This window comes from Emys orbicularis, chromosome 3, assembly GCF_028017835.1.
Source record: "Emys orbicularis isolate rEmyOrb1 chromosome 3, rEmyOrb1.hap1, whole genome shotgun sequence".
NCBI lineage: Eukaryota > Metazoa > Chordata > Testudines > Emydidae > Emys > Emys orbicularis.
The window spans coordinates 107,952,924-107,973,895 of record NC_088685.1 but is presented as its reverse complement, the minus strand read 5'-3'; the positions used below and the strand labels follow the sequence as shown (position 1 = coordinate 107,973,895).

At 43.0% G+C, this 20,972-nt stretch overlaps 1 protein-coding gene across 1 annotated transcript; it reads left to right on the top strand.

The window, feature by feature from the left end:
* The first annotated feature begins 421 nt into the window (after window positions 1-421).
* On the top strand, window positions 422-19,404 carry LOC135876671 (p53 apoptosis effector related to PMP-22-like). The gene is made up of 3 exons (XM_065401953.1): window positions 422-632; window positions 18,757-18,900; window positions 19,190-19,404. The coding sequence occupies exons 1-3, from the start codon at window positions 422-424 to the stop codon at window positions 19,402-19,404; spliced, it is 570 nt and encodes a 189-aa protein (XP_065258025.1).
* Window positions 19,405-20,972: the final 1,568 nt, after the last annotated feature.

The window sequence follows — 20,972 nt, the reverse complement described above, 5'->3', positions numbered from 1 at the left end:
ACTCACTCTAGTGCAAAAGCATCTTGTTTAACCCAAGTTGCTCCTTAGTGGGAAGTGACAGCCAGGAAAGGGTTAAAAGCCCCAGGCCAGGGAGTGTAATGGTGCCTGATGTGTTTACGAATCAGCAGAGAGGAAAGAGGAGCCAGACAGATGAGCCAGCCCAGCCCTGCAACTTCAATGCAGCTCAGCAGGTTTCTGGTACCACCGCTACAGCTCTTAGTCATTGGAATTTAGGTGGAGCTCCCCCCTTCAGTGTCAGTTCCAATTGAAAAGCTGCTCTCATTCACACATTCATACATATACACACACTCTTCAGGAGCCTTCATAAAACACCTTTGTCTCACGCTGCTGAGTCAGTAGCAGAAAAAACTCATCAGTTTGTGCACCTGGCTTCTAGAGAAGCCACTGACCATTCCACAAGATGGTGGCGTATGGCCTTGACTACACAAGGTGCAGATGGATCTTGCCTCTGATGTTAGGCATAGCGGTCATCTTTGGCCTTATTGCGCTGGCCGGCAAGGGCTGGCTGGAGTCGGAGACGTTGCCCTATCAGCATCAAGCCTCGTTATGGGAAAGCTGTACAAAGTTCAACAATGAGCCTGAATGGACATGCAACTCCCTGATGGACTATGGTAAGTGACTGCAATGGGGGTGGCAGCCCCTAGTGAGTCTAGGTCACGTGACTGAGCTTACCCCACTCAACTCACGTCTCATCAGTTTGGTGGGATAAAATAGGGCTCACCATTCAAATACATGGAGCATTTTTTGGAGAAAGAGTGGAACAAGGGTGATCTTTTTAGGAAAAAAAGAGGGATGATTGCTGTTTTCATAGGGCTAGAGGTTATGTATGTTCATGGTACAAAGACACATATGGAAACATAGTGCAGGGAACATTTGAATCATGTGAGATTGATTTCTTTAGAAATAACTACAATCTCTGCTTTCCAGAAGTGAATAATTATTGCAGGCCAAGTCCATAAAGCAATAAATAGCAAGCTGTATGGGTAAACTTGGGTTTAACAAGACGGATCATCCTTCACTGGCAAGGAACTGTTGGGATGTAAAAAAGGAGCTGTGAAGCAGAGATGTCCACAATAAATATCAGGTTGCAGAACGAGCCTCTAAAATTATATCAGGGAGCACACCACACCGCTTGTGACGTGGTTATGAAACAAAATGTTGAAAGGAGAAAGTGTTTTTTTCTTTGAGAAGGGTCTGAATTAAGGTTTTCATAGTTGGAGGAATTTTGATAAAAGTTTGGACTCTGATGAAGTCCAAATAGATAATGTTAATTCAAGTCATAAGGGCACTTTGGCTAATTGCCTGGTTCTCAACTGTTTTGCAGCTTGTATACTTATTTACGCCTGTGTAAAGTGTGTGTATAAATACTACCAAATCAGACTAGTAGTATGTTACACTCACCTTATACGTATAAATGTCTGTGCGAGGTGCACGGCCGTAGAGACACAGACCGTTAGTGTCCATTTGGTTCAGCCTTCCAAAACAGCCATGAAAATGTACCATCCGTGCACAAATTGTGCTTGCTGGCCCTGCTCTGCATTGACTGATAGTAATGAAAAGATAATGGTGATTTATTCACTAGTCAGAAAGAAGTTATTCACTCTGGGCTAGTGGGATTTTTCAAGCATGTTTGCTATTTGCTCTATTTGGGGACTGTTTCTACCCCTGGTGCCCTTTGGGTATCCTTCCCCTCCCCAATCCCACATTAATGTTATATTAATCAGTTCCACAATGGTATTGTTTCTCCCTAGGTGCCAGGGACGTGAGCCACAAAGGTACTTAGGCACCTAGCCCACAGACTCAGGAATCTATGTTCCTTTTTTAGGTACCGCTATGAGCCACAAAACTCCCATTGCTGCCCAATCCTGTAGGTGCCTAAATTCACTCGGCGCCCATGTTTTTTCCTCTGAATGTGTGCACTGCTGCCTGACTGTAGGTGAGCGGGTGCCTATCTGCTGCCTGAGCATGCGCACTTTGGCAGCACTGTAGGCGTCTGGACGCCTTTCTCCCAGAGTGATTCACAGAAGAACGTCAACAAGATGACTACAAGAAAGATAGGCAACAAGATGGCTAAGTTGTGTGCCTGATCTGGTAGGTGGCCTCTGATCACACCTGTCAGATCCAGCCCCTCAGGTGAGTTCCCACAAAGCAGTTGGGGGGAAAGGAGGCAGCCCTCCCTAATAACCCTTTAGCTCAGTGGTTAAGGAACACACCTAGGATGTTTCTCCTGACCCCGGAGGGGGTAGCAGGGATTTGAATAGGGATCTGTCATCTCTTTCAGGTCAGTGGCCTAGTAGACACTAGGCAATGAAATATTCTGATGTGGGGCTCCCTCAGTCTCTGCTCTCAAAGTTACAGAGGGTCCTGTGGTATATACTTCTGTTAGTCTTAAAGGTGCCACAGGACCCTCTGTTGCTTTTTACAGATTCAGACTAACACGGCTACCCCTCTGATACCTCTCAAAGTTGTTCCACTTTAATTAAGCAAGTGAATAATTATATATTAATTGGGCCAGTAAAAGATTTAGAATGACTCTACTATAGCCTAGTTATTAGAGCACTTGCCGGGGGGATGGCTGAGCCCTATTCAAATCCCTTCTCCCCTTCAAGTGGAGGGGGGACTGAAACCAGGGACCTCCTGCATCCTGGGTGAGTACCTATCCAGTAAGCTAAAGGTTGTAAGGCAGGTCCTCCCCCAGCCAATTTGCTTTGGGCCTGGCCTACATTTAGGCAGCTGAATGCCTATCTTCCCCCAGTTTGTGGATCACTAGCAGAGCTAGGCGCCTCCCTGCAGCTGGACTTGGGCGCCTTTCTCCAAGAGACGGGCACAGCTTAGCACACCCCTTCTGGTTGGCATCTCCATTGGCTAGTGTAGGCAGCTCCCTGCCTTTGTGGATCACTGTCTAAGGCACTTATATTTCCCCATTCATTGTACAGAGAGCCCATGTGCCTTATTCAGGCTTTGTGGATTGTGGTGCTGTTCCTGTGATTTTTCTAGGCACCTAAAAGTTCAGCTCAGCATTGCAACGCCCAAATTCCTTTGTGGATCTGGACCCATGTCCCTCGCAGACAAAGGGTTGGAATTTAGGGTCCAGGCTGGCCCTGGGCTTTTCATGATGGTCTTTCTTCCCTGCTTTTGTATTTTTCTCAGACAAATGCATTGGAGTTCTATAGCACCTTCCAACCGAGGATCTCAAGTCAGTTAAAAAACATCTGTGAATCCTCAAAACACAATAGGCAAATATGATCTCCTATTTATAGATGGGGAAACTGAGGCACAGGAAGGTGACTGTCCACATTTTAAAAAATGTTTACTAATTTTGGGTGTCCAACTTTACACTCCCATTGACTTCATCTGTTGCTCTGCATGCTCAGTGTCTCTGAAAACTAGTCCATAGGTGCATCAAGTGGGGCACCCCAGATTAATAGACACTTTTGAAAATTTGGGACTAAATGAATTGCTTAAGGTTGCACAGGAAGTCTTTGGCAAAATTTGGATACTGAATTCAGAATTCCTGGCTGCTCTTAATCCTGGGTTTTAATCACAAGCTCATGCTTCCGCCCTCTGTACTGGGACATGCTTTGGATCTGGAGAGAATGGACAAACTGAGCCCTTTGGATTAAGTTAATGCCATTTCTTATTGACCAGCTCTGAGCTGGAAATCAAAACTGCCTTCCACTGATCCTTTTTGGCTAGAGTGGGAATGCTGATTTTTGGCTCCATAGCCCTCTACCTGAATGCATCATGGTAGGTTTCCTGTACCTGTGATAAACTCCTGCTATTGGTGTAGACTGAAAACTAAAGCAAAAGGTGTACCTATGATCAGGTTTTTAATAAAAGATGCATTTTATTTGTGTGTTTCCTTTTATCTACACTAATACAAAAATGTTAAGGCGGACAAGTGTCCAATATCACAAACCATATCACAAGTATGATTACATTTCCCCTTTTCATAAGCATGGAGACATGAAGCAAGACAATATAGCTAGAAGGGGGCAGAAGTGATTTGACATTTTTTGTGAGTGAACTCCTTGTTTCTTCCCTATTCCCCTCCTATTGGCTTGATTTCCAGCTTCTCTGCCCCACCCATAATTTAGTGCAGGCCCAAAAGCTGGCACAACAACTTTTTATTTTCTTGACTCTTGGCTATATGAGCTCTCCAGAACAAGGTATGCCTCCGAAAGCCTTAGCCAAAGCCTTTTAAATATTTAATGTATTGTGCTGCAGGCTTTTGACATGTTTGAACATGCTTGTTGCCTGTTGCTAGAAAATGATTGCTCCTGTTTTGCTAAGTTGAATGTGGTGCACAATAAGATGAAATAATCTTTAATACATGCAATCTTTCTATCTTCTCATATTATGCCTGATTCTGCAGTCCTTTGGCATGCAGAACTTACATAAATTTCAATGAAAAATGCCTTGCATAGGACAAACGCAGGTTTAAGTCCTTCAGATTTAGTGTGAAATGTTAGGCTTATTTGCAGATCTTGAAAAATCCACACAGTGCTTGTGCACATGCCAAGTGGAATTTCAATATTTGCAGTGACTTGCAAATACCATCCAATACTAGATTCTAGTCATTATACAGAGCAGGGGTCGGCAACCTTCGGCACGTGACCCATCAGGAACTGCTGGCGGACTGTGAGACATTTTGTTTACGTTGACCGTCCGCAGGCACGGCGCTCCGCAGCTCCCAGTGGCTGCGGATCACCGTTCCCTGCCAATGGGAGATGCGGGAAGTGGCGGCCAGCACATCACCTATCTCCTGCCTAAGCCCCAGCAATTCACAAATCAGGAGGGATAGATGTTGGGCTGCCTAAGTCACGTGTGAAGCCCGAGTCTGTAGGGATGCTCAGAGGACACCTACCAGATCAGGCCCCTCAAGAATGGGGATGGAGGGCGGCAAAGAATGACCTCCCTTATACCTTTAGCCAGAGGTGAAAGTAGGCTGGTATGGTGTACCGGTAAGAAGCCGGTACCGGCCGTACGCAGCCGATGTTAAAGTGCTGGTGCGGCAGCGTTTTAACATAGTTGCCCCTTTTGCCCCCCCGGGCTGCTGATGGGGAGGGCAAAAGGGGCAACTTCCCCGAGGCCGGCGATTTAAAAGGGCCCAGGGCTCCCGGCCACCACCGCTACCTGCCCCAGCCCTGTGTCCATTTGGGGAGAAGGAATTTGAACAAGGACCTGTCATCTCCCTCAGGTGAGTGCCCTAATCACTAGGCTATGGAATACTTTGACATGCCTCCCCCCAATCTCTCCTATTGAACATGTTCAACTTTAAACAACAGACTAATTACATATTAATTGGGCCCATGAAAGAGTTAGAACATCTCTATAACCTGGTGCGTGGGGCACTCACCTGGGAAATGGCAAATCCTTTCTTCCTTTCAGGAGGAAGGGGAACTTGAACAGAAGGTCTCCCACAACCTGGGTGAGTACCCCCGAGATAATGGTGGTAAGGGAGGTCATCCATTCCCCTGGCCATTTTGTTTTAGGCTCTGTTTGCAACTAAGGTGGCTGAACACCTATCTTCACCCAGTTCACGGATCACCACCAGAGCTAAGTGCCTTTCCACAGTCCGGACTTCGGTGCTTATCTCCAAAAGATTGGTGGGACTTTTCTCACCCCCCTCTGGTCGGCTTCTCCCATTGGCTAGCTCCATCTCCACATCTCACCACGGTGCATGAGCAGCCAGAATCTGATCCCAAATTAACACACAGGAGACTTCATTTCTACTTAGTTCAATAAATCACCATGAGCAGAACATTATAGGGCTTTTCATATTGCCAGATTGAGGGAACAGCCTTTCTCAGCACTGAGTGGCATGAGAACCAGGTTTTCTATCTGTCAGGGAGTACATTGACCACAGCATATATTGTGTACTACTTTGAAGGAGTGTGGTTGAAATAAAACTGTAACAAAGAGCAACGTATTTGAAACAGATAGTCTTGAGCCATAAAGTTATTATCCAGATCTGAATCTAAACTTTCCCTACATTCCAGGATGTTCATATATATGGCTTTGGTTCAAGCCAACCTCTGAACCTAGGTACGACAATGTGGAGCTACTGCTCCTTTAGTGACCCCACTGCCAACATACAAGGCCTGTTAATACCAGTCGAATTTTTGTATCAATAAGAATAAATGCTATTTGCAGCACAGAGGTCAATTTTAGTAGATCATGTATTTATATGAAACAACACAACGGGATAATTCAGCAGCTTTCTTTGTACAACATCTCTTTCTCTTAGTAAGTTAGGGACTGTCTTCTTGTTACATGTTTGTACAATGCCTAGTATGATGATGCCCTGATCCATGATCCCTAAGTACTACAGTAATACAAATAATAATAATGTGTGCAAAATTCTCCACTTTCATCCTCCTTGCAAATCTCTCTCAGAATCTTTATTGAATTGTTCTGTTCTAGAGAGACAAGAGGGGGGTGAGCTAATATCTTTTATTAGACAAACTTGCATTAGTGAGAGAGACAAGCTTTTGAGCTACACAGAGCTTTGCTTCAGGTCACTCTCTAATATCCTGGGACCGACCCAGCTACAACAACACTGCATACATGTTCTAGTCTAGTTATTTCCATGATCGTCACCACAGTAGTAAGTGGAAACCTACTAACATTCATGAATTAATCCTCTCAGTCCGTCTGTGAGGTAGGGTAGCATTAGTACCTCCATTTTATGGGGGACCTGTGGCAGAGTGATTGTGTCTTGGCCAGATTTACAGAGGGATTCTGTGGTAGAGCTGGAAATGGAATCCCCATCTGAGCCCCAGTCCACTTGCTTAATCACAGGACAACCCTCCCGCCCCTTATTTGCAGGGCAAATTGAAGATAAGAACTTTGTCCTGTCCATACTACAGCCAAAACTTGAAACAAACAGGTTTAGTGTGTTTTTTTAGGTAGTTTCAATTGCTGAGTGGACAGGTTCTTAGCCACACACTACTTTCCAAATCATCTCTCAAAAAAGCGTTATGTTATTTAAGGTCAAGCCTTGATACAAAACATGCACAGAATTTACTATTCACACAGTAGTTAGACTTTTAAATGCTAGAAAAAAATGGGCTCCTAGTTAAATGTAATAGTTACAATACTGAAAATGTTTCAGTTATATTGTTCTTAAGGAACTCTAATGAGAAGGGAAGAAAAGAACAGACATGATTTGATTTTCCTCTTGCTTACAGGAGTAACTCCACTGGAGTAAGTGAGAGGGGAATCAGGCCCACGGGATGGCAGTTCATATTCCTCATTTGCAATTACTGATATACTTTTTTTTATCATTTCACAGTTCACCCTTTTACACAATTATTGCCAGGTGCATTTCATCAGAACCTTTGCTAAATAAGTTATTTCCTTAGTTGGGTAACTAACTTTACAAAGAGCCTCTCAAATCACTTCCCTAATAATTACAGTCAAATTGGCTAAAACAGTGCTGATGGTGTGAGATGCTGAGGGCTCTCAGCTACCATATGAAAATAGAGGCAGTTGAGGACAATCAAGACCTTGCAGAGATCCCAGCACTTTGCAGGCTCAGACAATGAACTCTCTTAAGCATGCACCATTCAGTTACTTTTCTTAACCTTTCACACAGGAGGTAACTGCTGAGGATTTATGAATGGATGTGTGTAAAAACGGTACTGCATTGTCGTTTTTCTTTAGTTGGGTCATCTCTTCAGAGAATCTGACAGGATGGAGCGATGATGATTCCTCCATAGTAAGAGCTGGATATAAGTCCCATTATAAGGTTGACTTCGAATGACTTTGGGAGGGTAAACAAGCAAACAAGAAAATCTCTCAGGCTATGTCTACACTACAGACCTTACAGTGGCACAACTGCACTGCTGTAAGTTCTCCCGTGTAGCCGCTCAATGCCGATGGGAGAGAGCGCTCCTGTTGGCATAGCACTCTCCACACTGGTGCTTTTGTCAGTGAAACTTATGTAGGTCAGAGGGCTGATTTTTCACATCCCTGACCAACAACAGTTATACTGACAGCAGTGCTAGTGTAGACATGGTCTCATGCTTTCACATTTTTCATGGCAAGTCTTGTTGACAGCTGGTATCTATTCTGAACAATTTTGAACAAGATTGAAGGAGAATATTATAGTGTTTCCAAGCTCCTCCTGGGAACTTTTGCAAAGTGTCTTTAGAAAGTTCTTGATCAGTCAAAAATCCCAATGGTTTCAAATTAGTCAGCTTTGACTGAGTAAGAACTGCAGGATTTAGCCCAATGATGCTAAAGGAAGAGAACTTGGACCACAGCTAGACATTTACTAGAGGAGGAATGACTTTACACTATCATGGTAAAGAAGGTCCAAGCTGATCTGGAAACTCTCATACCATTTAATGCACTGGATTTTAAATCAGTTTGAGGGGAGTTAGGAAGGTGTGTGTGTGGGGGAGGGGGTATGACTCTTTGAGGCATGCTATACGGGTGAAAGCATTAATATGTGCAGACATATATATGTGACACATATATGTGTTGCAAATAACATTTAATTTTGATCTAAGTGCTGCTTGATGATAACTGTAGGGCCAGATTCGTATGCCTTTACTGACACTGAATAGAGCCTTCCTCCACAAGCAATTCCACTGAAGTCTCTGGAGCTAGCTACAGAGGAAGCTGCTATCCAATAAGAGTAATAATAATTAGCTCTTATGCAGTGCTTTTCACCAATATATTGCAAAGTCAGCATCAATTATCCCCATTTTACAGTAGGTGAAACTTAGGCACAGAGCAGCAAAGTGACTTGCCCAAAGTCACCAAAAGGCCAGAGACAGGAATAGAACTGTTAGCCTCCTAAAACCAAGTCCAGTGCTTTGTCTACTAGACTTTGATGCATCTATATTGAGTAAAAATATCAGAATCTGGCCCTAAATATACAACTATAACATAGACTCTTTCTGTAATCCGCAATCACATGTTAATCAACCTATCAACAGCCAATAACAGTGCAGCAACAAAAATTGTTAATATCGCCTTCTTGTTCAGTCACAGGGAGAAGAAATGAGCAAACAGCATCATGTCTCTCCCTGTAGGCTTTTTTGTTTCTTGGGTGGGAAGGATTTAGTTTCTATCAGAAAGTTAGCTCCAAATTCACAGCCACTCCCTACCCAGGGAAACTCCTTCACTGCAATTAAGGCTAGCCACAGCAAGGTTGCTGAACACAGTTTGCTCATATTCTGCTGCAAACTATAGACTAAGAGTTATCTGATTGAAAATTCTTGATTTTGGAAATGAGATGTAAATCCATTGTGCTTCAGCCAGATATAAGAGTGCGAGCAAGCTTTGGGAAAAGGATACACTGCTATTTTGCTTAATAGTCATTGTTTGTAAGGCTGAGTTATAAAAGAAGAAGATCCCTTTTAAACTGTAGGTTATTTTAATCAACTCATCTTTAATCCTTGACAAGGTTTTCTGTCCAAATAGTAGTACCAGCTAGAAAACAGATATAACATGCTACATTGGGATTAATTGACATATTTAGTCAATAAATTGGCTTATTAGTATGTTACACACTTTTTCCAAAACCCACTAGTTAAAATTTAGCTCAAAATAGACGGAACGAGACAAATCATGTATCAAACCGAGCATCAAAACATGTAAAATTAAGGTCTGATCCTGAGGATGCCCATAATTCCTGTTGAAATTGTTGTGAACTGTGGGTATTCAGTGCCTTTCTCCTGATCAAGCCAATTCTGAGGCATTGGCATGCACATTACTTTTAATACCTAACTCACTCCTCTGCTGCTCCCTTTGATGATTCTTCTACACCCCGTGTTGCTCCCTTCCTAGCACTAAGCATCAGGGAGGATCTCTCATTAGCACAAAGCTTTGTTGGACTCCCTTCTAAATCAAGCTCCTACATGTCAAGTGTGTTTATGCCGAGGAGAATAGCTGAAACTGAACCACTCCCTCTAGATGGTGGGGGAAAAAAACCCTGACCAAACAAAAAACTCTTCAAGTTGAAATGTTTCCTAAACTGAACTGCTTCCCTCAAAAGGAGGAGGGTCTTTAGGCATGTCAAAACTGTGGACTCTGGATTTTTTAACAAATATGTTGATGAGTGTGTAGATGATGCTGTCTGGATATAGAAAGATGATGAGAAGGTGAAGGTCTGTTTGCTTTTAATGAGAAACAGTCTGTTTTGAGTTTGAGAAGTCCCTGATTACCAGCAGTTAGGCCATGTCTGCAGTACCACTTATGTTGGCAAAACTTATGTTGCTCAGGGGTGTGAAAAAAACACCTTCCTGAGAGACACAAGTTACAGCGACAGAAGTGCCGGTGTGGACAGCGCTTTGTTGGCTGTCTCGTCCCCTCACCTCATTGGGATAGTTAAGTGGCTGTCACCCCCACTCGCTAGTTTGATGGCTTTGTTTACCTCTTAGGTAAATGTATTTCTATTGTCTCTCCTTGCTCAGTTTACACGGAAGACACATTCGAGCAGGCGGAATCACACTCCTTGATCTAGGGTGGGGTCCCTCAAGCCTTACCTGCCAAACACATTTTAAGAACATAGTTCCAGCACATTTATAGTTTTTCATATATCACCTGTACATACACCAGGCAACAATATTAATGACCAGCATGTAACCAGTTAGCATATGATACCTTACATCTGTTAGATACAGATTATGACAACAATGAGTTGGAGTACACTCCGCTGCTCAGGCCAGCTGAGACTCACTGCTAGATTCCCTTGCCCTCTGACATTGGGATGCTCTTAGGATCAAAGTATTATTCCATTTTCAGTGCAGGTTTGGCATTTCATATCATCTTCCATTTTTTAAAATTAAAGTTACCCTTGTTTAACACAGCTGTGTCACTCACCACAATGTCACACAGGAACTGCAGAGGTTGTTGACTGAACAACTCCTATTAAAATGATAATTTGATGATAATATAAATAATTGCTGAGATGTATGAAAAGCTGACAATAGATTTATTTTTCTTTTAAATGCTGGTTATGTCTTCAGCTTCAGGGCAGAAGGAATTAAAAGTTGAGGAATTGTGCTCTTATTAATCAGACAAGGAGATAGATATCGGAGCTGTTCATGATTTCATCCTGATGAGTCAGGCCTAGGGTACTTGGTAGTTCACATGAAGTGGAGTACCCATGCCATGAATAAATACAGAGAGGGGATGGAATGGTGTGGATGGGAATACTTGTACACAATGTGGGCTAGTACACAAGAATACGGAATCTTTGGTTTGTTTTGTACAAGGCAATTAGGTTATGAGGTGTATTTTCAATGTGTTGTAGCCCTTGTGTTATCACAGAAAATTTGGAAAACAAACATGTAAAAAAAAAAATTCACAGTGAGTTTCAAGGTTTTGAATATAAGACATCACTGGGCAGACATTACCCCAAATTAAATTTACATCCTTTTGTGTAGAAAACAGCCCTTCAATTGTATGTAAAACTGGAATACATGAGGAGGTAAGTCAGGAAAATCAGAAAGCAACATTCCTAGTAGCTCTGAATCCCTAATAAAAGTCTTAAATCTACATTTGACTGAAGACTTGCCTTATCAAAGAATACTCGGATTCTCAGTTACACTGTTGCTACAACATTTCCTTTGGATAGCCTAACCATCCACAAATCAAACAAATATAGCTAGAAGGACCATTCCTCACTCTGTTTATATGAAAATAAAGATTTGGGTTCTCTTCTACTTGTCCTAATACAAGGCCTTCCCCATTTCCAAAGACAAAAGCTTATAAACATTGCCAGTTGTAATGAGATTTTAAGACTGGAAAGTATATAGTTTCCTGGCATTTAATAATTATCATACACATTCTTTGATTTGGTGGTAGAGAGAAACAAGAAGGAACCAGCAGACATGCCATTCAAATGATGATGAGATCATTTTAGAATGCTGGTGTACATTGGAAAATGCCAATTCACCAAAACTTTTTGCAGGAAAGGATCAGTTTAGACAAATTTCCACTTTTGAAAAAAGTTTCAAAATATTCAATTTCAAACTTTTCTAAATGAATTTTTTTTCATTTTTTGTTTGAAAATTCATTTTGTTTCAAAATTTACATTGCTTTATAGTAAAATACACATATATTGCATATATAAAAGTCAAAATTGAAACAACACATTTCGATCAACCCATTCCAAAATTTTTCTTGGATTTTCAGTTGGTGACAATCTGAGATTTTGATTTTTTGTCCTGATTTAGGATGGAAAAACTCAAAAGTTTGAAAATTCTCACAGGACAGGAAAATCATTTCCTATCCAGCTCTAGTATTTAGGGATTCTCTGAGATAAATGTCTGTTTCTTTTCCCTCTGCTGACCACCTTTAAACATACACAAAAAATTACTCTGCAGTTCTCTCAGCTGCTTGATTGATCTCAGGCAAATAGTTGTGTGTTTTTATGGACTTAGCTTGACATCCTGAAAGCTAAGTAAACAGCTGCTCTCTCTGTGTTTTGTCCAGTTTCAGTTTTAAATGGGCTGGACTAGAACCTGTGACCTCTCTGTCTTATGTATACTGAGTCTGTGACCTGACTGTTGACCTGACTGGATTCCACATTTCCATGAAATGCGTTAGCATTCGCATAGATGTTTATACTTTACCTGCGTGTTAAAGCAAAACATAAAAACACAGTGGATAATAAATAATGTGAGAAACTTAGGACCAATTTCTGCCCTCATTTACACTAGTGCAACCTCATCATTTTCAACCCCACTAAATTGTGACGTTACATGTGAGATGGATTTGGCCCAATGAGTTTTAAACTAGATTGAGCCTTTGCTCTGTGTCTTCTGCAAGGCGCCCAGGGAGTCAAAATTCTTTCTTTACTCCCTCTTTTTTCAGAGGGAAATAACTTTTATTGGTTATTTTCCCATACCATCCTTGCCTACCTGCTCATGGCCCACCCCTCAGGCTCCAGCCGCAATGCAGGAAGCACTAAAGTGACTGTGCAGGGGGCCATGTGGTTTTACTGCCTGTTCCTCCCCTGTGTTGTTACTTAAAGCCAAATAGCAATTGCTTCTCTAGATCAGACCCACGGTCCATCTAATCCAGTACCCCATCTCTGCCAGTGGCCAGTGCCAGGTGCCTCAGAAAAAGGCGTAAGAAACCCATAGTAGGCAAGTACAGGATATTTGGACCCCATCTTAGGTATCCTCCTGCTCTCCAATAGGTAGAGATTGGCTTAAGGCCTGAAGCACAAGTTTTAATATCCCTTCTAAAATTGTTGTTATAATTAATTATTATAACTCTTGATATTCTTTGTCCTAAATATTCAATTCCTTTTTGAATCTTACTAAGTTCTTGACCCCAGTGACTTCCTGTGGCAGTGAATTAATCACACAGTTTGTGAACAAGTTTTTCCTTTTATCAATTTTGAATTTCCCACCTTTAAATTTCATTGTTCTTGTTATGAAGAACAGAAGAACAGAGAGAGAGACAGAGACAGAGAGAGTTATGAGAGAGAACAGAAGATCCTGATCTACCTTTTCTAAACCTTGCATCATTGTAATATACCTTTATCGTGTGCCTTTATTGTTCATCTCCTTTCTGAGGAAAACATCCCAGTGTTTTCAATCTCCTTTCATAGGAGAGTTTTTTCCATTCCCTCAGTCATTCTTGTTACTCTTTTTGGAATCCCCACCAGTTCTGCAATATCCTCTAACAGACGGGGGGCCAGTGTTGCACACAGCATTCCGAAGGATTTATATCAAGGCATTATAATCTTCTCTGTATTATTCTCTTGTTCATTCCTTATGCCCCCTAGCATGTTCGTTTTTCTGACTGCAGCTGCATGTTGATCAGAGATCTTCACTGAGCTGTTGACAGTGACATCCAGGTCCCTGTCACAATCTGGCCCCAGGTTAATCTAAATCATCATGACCCTATTGAAACACAAAATTAGGATATATATCAAAATTGTTAATAGAGTTAATTAACAAAAAGTCTGTTCTTAGACTAAATCTCTGATGTAGCATTCTGCAGCTTAGATTTAGTTTGAGCACAGCATCTTAAAGTCTTTACATCTTCAAAACTGAATCTTTAAAATCTTGATTTAAAAATTTCCTCTGCTAAAGAAGATGGAGTTAGAAATCTGCAATGGTTATGTGACTAAGCAATGCATAAGATGTAAGAATCCTGCAGTGAGCATGTTTGTTCTTGCCATATAGCCAACTCCCTTAAGGCAGGGAGTATGCCAGTCTCTCCCAATGTGCCTTCCTACAGAGTCATGGCATTTGCAATACTACTGGGAGAAAAAACTGGTTAGTGGCATAAAGAGGTGGGGAGCAGGGTGGATGAGAGAGTCCCACCCCCACCCCTCCCCAGCCAAACGGCAGGGGCCCCTCAGGGCACTTGGTTCAGCTGGCACTAGGAGTGGGAAGGGAGAAAAAAGTTTTATAATGGGGGGGGGGAATTAGTGAAATGTAATGAATAGAAATGGAACATGAGTCATAAAGCAATGGGCGATGGTCACAACCTTCATGAACTGTTGAGAGAAAGGGAGATAGACCAGAGGATTGGGTCAGAATTCCCCCCCCCCCCCATTTGTGCTATGCTTGGTTTGGAAGCTGAGTGAGGAGAATGGCTCACTGCCATCTCCGCATGCTCCCAGTCACCAGCGTTGCTGGGGATTGGTTTGGCCCACTATGCAAGTGAGAGCCACTTAAAAGCCCAAAGGGCCATTACACCATCTGGAGCTTGCTGAAGCACAGCAACGCAGTGGCAACATCCCCCTCACCTGGCCATAAACTGACAGACTTCCTATGCTGGGTGAGATGACGTAGAGCTGGCGTACCCTAAGGCAGGGGTGGGCAAACTTTTTGGCCCGAGGGCCACATCGGGGTTGCGCAACTGTATGGAGGGCTGGGTAGGGAAGGATGTGCCTCCCCAAACAGCCTGGCCCCCGCCCCCTATCTGCCCCCTCCCACTTCCCGCCCCCTGCCCCCCTCAGAACCCCCAACCCATCCAACCCCCCCTGCTCCTTGTCCCCTGACCGCCCCCCCTCCCAGGACCCCCGCCCCCTATCCAACCCCCCTGCTCCCTATCCCCTGACTGCCCCGATCCCTATCCACACCCCCGCCCTCTGACAGCCTCCCCGGGACTCCCACCCCCTATCCAACCACCCTCTGCTCCTCGTCCCCTGACTACCCCATCCTGGGACCCTCCTCCCCTAACTGCCCCCTGGGATCCACCCCCTTGTCCAACCCCCCCCCCCCTCCCCGCCCCCTGACAGGCCACCCAGGACTCCCACTCCCAACCCTCCCTGTTCCCCATTCCCTGACCGCCCCCCCAGAACCTCCGCCCCATCCAACTGCCCCCTGTTCCCTGACTGCCCCCTAGGACGCCCCGCTCCCTTACCCAACCCCCCCGCTCCGCACCCCCTTAACATCAGCAGGAGCTCGCAGCCGTGACACCCAGCCAGTCAGCTGCGCCCCCCACGCTGCCCAGCGGGAGCGGCGGGCCAGAGTGCGGCCCGCGCGGCGGCGTGGCTGCAGGGGGGGACAGCGGGGGAGGGGCCAGGGACTAGGCTCCCCGGCCAGGACCTCAGGGGCCGGGCAAGACGGTCCCACGGGCCGTAGTTTGCCCATGTCTGCCCTAAGGTATGTAAAGCTCGGTATGTCTACAGTGCAATCAAACATCCATGGCTGGTTCATGTCAGCTGACTAAGGCTCACAGGGCAGGGGCTAAGGGGCTGTTTATTTGCGGTGTAGACATTTGAGCTCTGGCTGGAGGTTGGGCTATGGGACCCTTCCCTCTCGTGGGGTCCTAGAACCTCGGTCCCTTGGTCTGAGCCCCATGAGGCCAAGTCAGCAGAGACAGGCCAGCCATGGGTGATTAATTGCAGAGTACACATGGCCTTAGGGATTCCCTCATGCTGGGGAGAATCCTTAGCTACCTGGTTAAAGCAGCTTTACAGCCTTTTTGCTGCTGAATTAGTTCTATTGCTGGTACAGTTCCTGGTGTTAGTTAATTATTATATCACCTCAGAAATAGCTGCATTGATTGAGATTTTATAAATTTAAATTCAAAAGTTTGCATTAATGCAACCTTCTGGGTGCACATTTTACTGCCACAGGAATCATTGTTAACTCTACCACATTGCACATCCTGTAGGTTATATGGCATACTCTAATAAAACATAATGTAGCAAGATTTAAAAAGTAAAGCGGAAATACTTGCTGCAAGAAACACAGGTAACAGTGTTATGGGAACCTTAATTTCTGCATATCCTTGTACTGTGTGATTCTTAAACTGCATCATCGTATATTGCATTAACAGGGTTGCATGTAATTTGTTTGCTTCTTTTAAGGGGAAAAAAGAATGCAGCCCATATGAGCATAGGTCCATTTCTTGTACTCTACTGCTGCTTTTATGTAGTGTGCACTCCTTTCATTGTGCCAATATTACAGATGCATTTCAAGAAGTGAACACATAATAAAGTAATCAGTGTCATATTTAACAGAACATCACAGGAAAGAAGAAAAAAACCCAAGATAATCAGAGAACATCTGGGACTTGCTATCCAGTGGAACAAGGAAGCCAAGGATTGGCCTTGATTTTCCCTAATAACATAAGAATGGCCATACTGGGACAAACCAAAGGTCCATCTAGCCCAGTATCCTGTCTTCCGACAGTGGCCAATGCCAGGGCCCCAGAGGGAATGAACAGAACAGGTAATCATCAAATGATCCATCCCCTGTCGCCCAGTCCCACCTTCTGGCAAACAGAGGCTAGGGACACCATCCCTGCCCATTCTGGCTAATAGCCATTGATGGACCTATCCTCCATGAATTTATCTACTTCTTTTTTTGAACCCTGTTATATTCTTGGCCTTCACAACATCCTCTGGCAAAGAGTTCCACAGGTTGACTGTGTGTTGTGTGAAGAAATACTTCCTTTTGTTTGTTTTAAACCTGCTGTCTATTAATTTCATTTGGTGACCCCCAGGTTCTTGTGTTATGAGCAGGAGTAAATAACACTTCCTTATTTACTTTCTCCACACCAGTCATGATTTTATAGACTTCAATCATATCACCCCTTAGTCGTCTCTTTTCCAAGCTGAAAAGTCCCAGTCTTATGAATCTCACCTCATACGGAAGGTGTTCCATACCCCTAATCATTGTTGTTGCCTTTTTCTGAACCGTTTCCAATTCCAATATATCATTTATGAGATGGGGCGACCACATCTGCACACAGTATTCAAGATGTGGACGTACCATGGATTCATATAGAGGCAATATGATATTTTCTGTCTTATTATCTATTCCTTTCTTAATGATGCCCAACATTCTGTTTGCTTTTTGACCACCGCTGCACATTGAGTGGATGTTTTCAGAGAACTAACCACAATGACTCCAAGATCTCTTTCTTCAGTAGTGACAGCTAATTTAGACCCCATCATTTTATATGTATAGTTGGGATTATGTTTTCCAATGTGCATTACTTTGCATTTATCAACACTGCATTTCATCTGCCATTTTGTTGCCCAGTCACCCAGTTCTGTGAGATCCCTTTGTAGCTCTTCGTGGTCTTCTTTGGACTTAACAATCTTGAGTAGTTTTGTATCAGCTGCAACTGTATTCGCTTCCCCAACCAAGGCTCACTGAGCCCAAAGATCATCTCACCACTCATGTATTTCAAACATCTTGAGCTCTGGAGGCCTTAGTGCATTCTGGAGTGCAAAGTGTAAGGGCCTGGGAGATCTGAAATCATCTTGACATCTAATGATCATTGTTTGCATTTGTGTGGCGCTTTATAGATTTAGTGTGGGCTCAAGTGGTTGAGGAACACAAGTCCCAGCGAAAGTCAATGAGTTACTTAGGTTCTTTTGAAAATCTTACCACTAGCGCAAGAATCTCTGTACTGATCTGGGACATGTAGCTATAAATAAACATATGACATGACAGAGATTGAATTTAAGATCCAACTGGATCTTATGTGCGGTAGGACAAATTCTCGGGTCCTTATTCATCCAAACACCTATTAATTTTAGTGAGAACTCACCTGAGTTAGGACCTATGGCTCTGGCTACAGGTTATTTCTATAATCACCAATGTTGCTTACTGAAAATGAAGCAGTCATTACTATGCTAAAAGACCTGGTGGATGAGCCAGAGGAACAGACATACATGAAAGGTACCCTCCACATGCAAATCTTAGGGTCATGATCTATCCTGATTGTTTGTGTCTGATGTATAGATTTGCCAAATAATGCCAAACTTTTATGTTCACATACCAGCATGGTATGCTAATATAGACAGTTTTTTAAAATGGAAGATTTTAAGTTGCCTTTGAGGAAGAGCCTCCTCTTCATTTGATGCCTATGCATAAAACTCATTGGTGCCATGATAGACATATACAACAGAGCCATGACTGCCATTTGCTGAACAAATGGCCTGTATTAGTGAAATAAGATAAGGTTGTTATCTGGGTATTCTTACATTCTGCTTTTTCTGCCTCAGTGCTTAATACTTAATATTGAAATTCCTTGACATTCCAATAACATACTGTTCAGAATTAATGTTTGTTTAAACATCATACATTGTGCATTAACTCTCTGCTGGATCAGAACAACTTTGTACATTCTAAACCAGTCAAAGGAGAGTAGGTGGCTATGTTCTCTCCTTGAGAGTTTACCGTCTTCTCACATTTGTCTGAAATGAAAACACTTCATTTTTAAGGCAGACATGAATCTAACTTAATGCGTTGTTGCCTTCATAATATGTTTTCTTTCTGATTTCAGCCTGGGGGAGAGCTGCTGCTGCCACATTCCTTGTTGGCTATATCATTCTGGTCATTTGTTTTGCCCTGGCCATCATAGCATTCGCCATTGATACACTTCGGTTCAACTTCATACGAGGAATTGGAGGCTTGCTCTTTGTTGCTGGTAAGACTGTGTATGAGGAAAAGGTTGCCTTTTAAAATGGTACCTGTTGTAAAATTGATACATGCCTTATTTGACTCTTCAAACAAAGGAGTCTATGCCCAGTTCTATAGCCACTCGGCACTTGGAAATGTCAATTAAAATCAATGGAAAGTCCATCCAAGTAGTAAATCCTCAAACCTCTAAAACAAAGGTGGATTTGGCTAGAGATAACATCAAGGCAGAAACTTTAATGGATACCAGTTTAATCACTCATTCTGACTTTTTGTTGTTGTCTTTTCTCTTTCTTCAGCTGTGTTCTCGATCATGGCCCTGGTCATTTATCCAGTGAAGTACACAAATGAAATTGACATGGAAGGAGTCAATATGTTCAGCTGGGCCTATGGCTTTGCTTGGACCACCACCATTATGGAAATAGGCCTGGGGTTCTTCTTCTGCTGCCTCCCGAATTATGAAGATGAGATCCTGGGCAACGTCAAGCCCACATATTTTTATACTTCCCCATAAATACGAGAAACAACAGGAGAGGTGCCTTACTGTTGTTTTGATATTTAGATTCCAGAGATACATACAGACTATCTTATTTTTACAGAGTATTATGACCAGGAATTAGTAGAAAGGCTTGGAAACTTTTTTATGCAAGTAGAAATATAGTGTTGGAGTTATAGAATAGAAGATCTAAATTGTTCTGAATTTTCCTCTTTGATGTGGGTTTGTTAGGGTTAATTATTCTACCATTTTGTATTGCTCCATTACTTCCCACTAGTAGGGGGGTGGGGTGGTTCTGGTATTGGTGTTTCAAGCATTTGTGTTTTTATTTAAGTTCAAACAAGCCTTTTAATTCATCAGGGAATCAGTTATGGAGCCAGACAACACAAACCCTGGTTCCCTGAGGCCAAGCAGCTCAGGAAAACCAGATACCATGATATGTGGTATAGTTTAACCTGAAAACTGATATTTGGTTGCTTACAAAACCTGCCTACCCACTTTGTGCCACCATTGCCAATAATTCAGTCACCACTTTGTAACTTTGTTTCCTCTTTTATTCATAAAAAATATAGCACTTACAGTCAGAGACGAGATAGAGAAAACTACTTCCTTGTTTTTAACAGGCCATTTTCATTCCTCTCAATGCTTTTGTTGCATAGTTTAGTTGCTAAATTGTCAAAGGTGACCCAGAATAAGAAGAAAAATAAACTGTCTTCAAATACCACTAAACATAAACAAGTATTATCACTGTGGAGTGTGTGCTGCAATCCAAGCAGTCTTAGAAATCCTGGGTGAGATTCTGGGCTGCTACTTAGCGGAGTAGCACAGGATTAGCACACTGCGGGAGGGGGACAAAAGTGGCTTTAAGACATCCTTTCACCCTTCAGATTCTGGGCTGTTCTGAGGGCTGGAGAGACCCCTGCTGTAACGTAGAGAGTCCTGAGGAACTGTTTAAGTTATGTCAGCCTCACCAGGTTGCCTTATGGGCAGCAGCACTGTCCAAACCTCCATAGACCTATGTGCTGTGGCTCCACCCAGGACCCGCCTCCCCATCCTTGGCACGGGGCCTATGCCAACGCCTCAGGAGTCCTTGAAGGACAGCCTGCTTCTGTCTTCTTCAGTTCCTGCACCATTGGAATTCTTCCCCCACCAAATCTAGGGCTTTTAGAGCCCCTTTATACCATTCTAGCCCTTTTACCTGGTATCAGAGGGCGAGAGCTGGCATGGGAATTTCACCTCTATTTACTCCTATGGCCCTCATCCCTATAGTATCCAATTGTCTCTATACTATTGAACTGCTGGAATTTGAATTTAGAGTTATTAAACAAGTTAAAACAAAATCCCTTTCTTATTGGGCTCTTTCATTTAGATCTATTACTTTCTGAGTCGAAAGTGTGTGTGTGTGTGTGTGTGTGTGTGTGTGATGCATATATAAAATGCACACACACAAAATACACTCTCACACAACCTCCCACCATAAGACTTGTAAAACAAGACACAACCACATTTTATAAAACATTTTCAGATATATTTCACATTCCACAACACTAAAAATATGTGAAAAGTAATGAAGTTTGCTTGCTGTT

Coding starts and splice junctions, on each gene's coding strand:
- LOC135876671 (XM_065401953.1), top strand. CDS start 422: ATGGTGGCGTATGGCCTTGACTACACAAGGTGCAGATGGATCTTGCCT. Junction 633..18,756: donor CAACTCCCTGATGGACTATG/GTAAGTGACTGC, acceptor TTCTGATTTCAG/CCTGGGGGAGAGCTGCTGCT. Junction 18,901..19,189: donor AGGCTTGCTCTTTGTTGCTG/GTAAGACTGTGT, acceptor CTCTTTCTTCAG/CTGTGTTCTCGATCATGGCC.